Source organism: Lampetra fluviatilis, chromosome 6, assembly GCF_964198595.1.
Source record: "Lampetra fluviatilis chromosome 6, kcLamFluv1.1, whole genome shotgun sequence".
NCBI lineage: Eukaryota > Metazoa > Chordata > Hyperoartia > Petromyzontiformes > Petromyzontidae > Lampetra > Lampetra fluviatilis.
The window spans coordinates 284421-286915 of record NC_136280.1 but is presented as its reverse complement, the minus strand read 5'-3'; the positions used below and the strand labels follow the sequence as shown (position 1 = coordinate 286915).

Here is a 2495-nt window from a genome sequence, read left to right as displayed (position 1 = left end):
CTCACTCCTCACTTACTCACTCTCTCCTCATTCACTCACTCTTCACTCTCTCCTCACTCCTCACTCACTCATTCCTCACTCACTCACACTCACTCCTCACTCACTCTCTCCTCACTCACTCCTCACTCACTCCTCACTCACTCACTCACTCACTCTCTCCTCACTCACTCACTCTTCACTCACTCCTCACTCACTCTTCACTCACTCACTCCTCACTCACTCACTCCTCACTCACTCACTCACTCACTCCTCACTCACTCACTCACTCACTCCTCACTCACTCTCTCCTCACTCACTCCTCACTCACTCCTCACTCACTCACTCCTCACTCACTCCTCACTCACTCACTCCTCACTCACTCACTCACTCACTCCTCACTCACTCACTCCTCACTCACTCACTCCTCACTCACTCCTCACTCACTCTCTCCTCACTCTCTCCTCACTCACTCCTCACTTACTCACTCCTCACTCTCTCCTCACTCTCTCCTCACTCACTCCTCACTCACTCCTCACTCACTCACTCACTCACTCCTCACTCACTCCTCACTCACTCACTCCTCACTTACTCACTCACTCCTCACTTACTCACTCACTCCTCACTCACTCACTCTTCACTCTCTCCTCACTCTCTCCTCACTCACTCCTCACTCACTCCTCACTTACTCCTCACTCACTCCTCACTCACTCCTCACTCACTCCTCACTTACTCCTCACTCACTCACTCACTCCTCACTCACTCCTCACTCACTCACTCCTCACTTACTCACTCACTCCTCACTCACTCACTCTTCACTCTCTCCTCACTCCTCACTCACTCACTCTCTCCTCACTCACTCTCTCCTCACTCACTCCTTACTCACTCACTCTCTCCTCACTCACTCCTCACTCCTCACTCACTCTCTCCTCACTCACTCCTCACTCACTCTCTCGTCTCGCATCTCTTCTCGTTCCTCGCGCTCTCCACGATCTGTCCTTCACCGCACTGTCGCCCCCTTCGCTCTCCCCTCGCTCTGCCCCCCCCTCTCCCCTCTCCCCCCTCTCTGCTGTCGCCTTCCTCCAGCCCGCACCGCCACTCGTCTCCCTCCTGCCTCTCTTCCTCCTCCTCCTCCCCCCACCATCGTCCCCTCGGGCTGCTCCCCCGCCCGCTCCCGCAGCTCCTTCTCTTCATTCTCTCGCTCTCATCTCGTCTGCTTGTGCTCCTCGTCCCCCGCCTCATCTCCCACCACATCATCTCCCACCACATCATCTCCAACCACATCATCTCCCACCACATCATCTCCCACCACATCATCTCCCGCCACATCATCTCCCACCACATCATCTCCCACCACATCATCTCCCACCACATCATCTCCCGCACCCTCATGCCCCACCACATAATCTCCCGCCACATCATCTCCCACCTCATCATCTCCCACCTCATCATCTCCCACCTCATCATCTCCCACCTCCTCATCTCCCGCCACATCATCTCCCGCCTCCTCATCTCCCGCCACATCATCTCCCACCTCATCATCTCCCACCTCATCATCTCCCACCGCCTCATGTCCCACCACATCATCTCCTGCCACATCATCTCCCGCCACATCATCTCCCACCTCATCATCTCCCACCACATCATCTCCCGCCTCCTCATGTCCCACCACATCATCTCCCGCCACATCATCTCCCACCTCATCATCTCCCACCACATCATCTCCCTCCACATCATCTCCCGCCACATCATCTCCCACCTCATCATCTCCCACCTCATCATCTCCCACCTCCTCATCTCCCACCACATCATCTCCCGCCACATCATCTCCCGCCACATCATCTCCCACCTCGTCATCTCCCATCTCATCATCTCCCATCTCATCATCTCCCGCCACATCATCTCCCACCACATCATCTCCCACCACATCATCTCCCGCCTCTTCATCTCCCACCACATCATCTCCCGCCACATCATCTCCCACCACATCATCTCCCGCCTCTTCATTTCCCACCACATCATCTCCCACCACACCATCTCCCGCCACCTCATCTCCCACCACATAATCTCCCGCCTCCTCATCTCCCGCCACATCATCTCCCGCCACATCATCTCCCGCCTCATGTCCCACCACATAATCTCCCGCCTCCTCATCTCCCACCACATCATCTCCCGCTACATCATCTCCCGCCTCCTCATCTCCCGCCACATAATCTCCCGCCTCCTCATCTCCCGCCACATCATCTCCCGCCTCCTAATCTCCCGCCACATCATCTCCCTCCACATCATCTCCCGCCACATCATCTCCCGCTAGATCATCTCCCGCCTCCTCATCTCCCGCCACATCATCTCCCTCCACATCATCTCCCGCCTCCTCATCTCCCGCCACATCATCTCCCACCTCATCATCTCCCGCCACATCATCTCCCTCCACATCATCTCCCGCCACATCATCTCCCACCACATCATCTCCCTCCACATCATCTCCCGCCACATCATCTCCCGCCACATCATCTCCC

General features: G+C 56.3%; 1 protein-coding gene across 1 annotated transcript; it reads left to right on the top strand.

Moving 5' to 3' along the window:
• Positions 1-1397: 1397 nt before the first annotated feature.
• On the top strand, positions 1398-2280 carry LOC144932941 (uncharacterized; the record flags this gene model as incomplete). The annotated part of the gene is made up of 1 exon (XM_078857341.1): positions 1398-2280. A coding segment is annotated over one exon (645 nt), but the record flags the coding sequence as incomplete, so codon positions are not given.
• Positions 2281-2495: the final 215 nt, after the last annotated feature.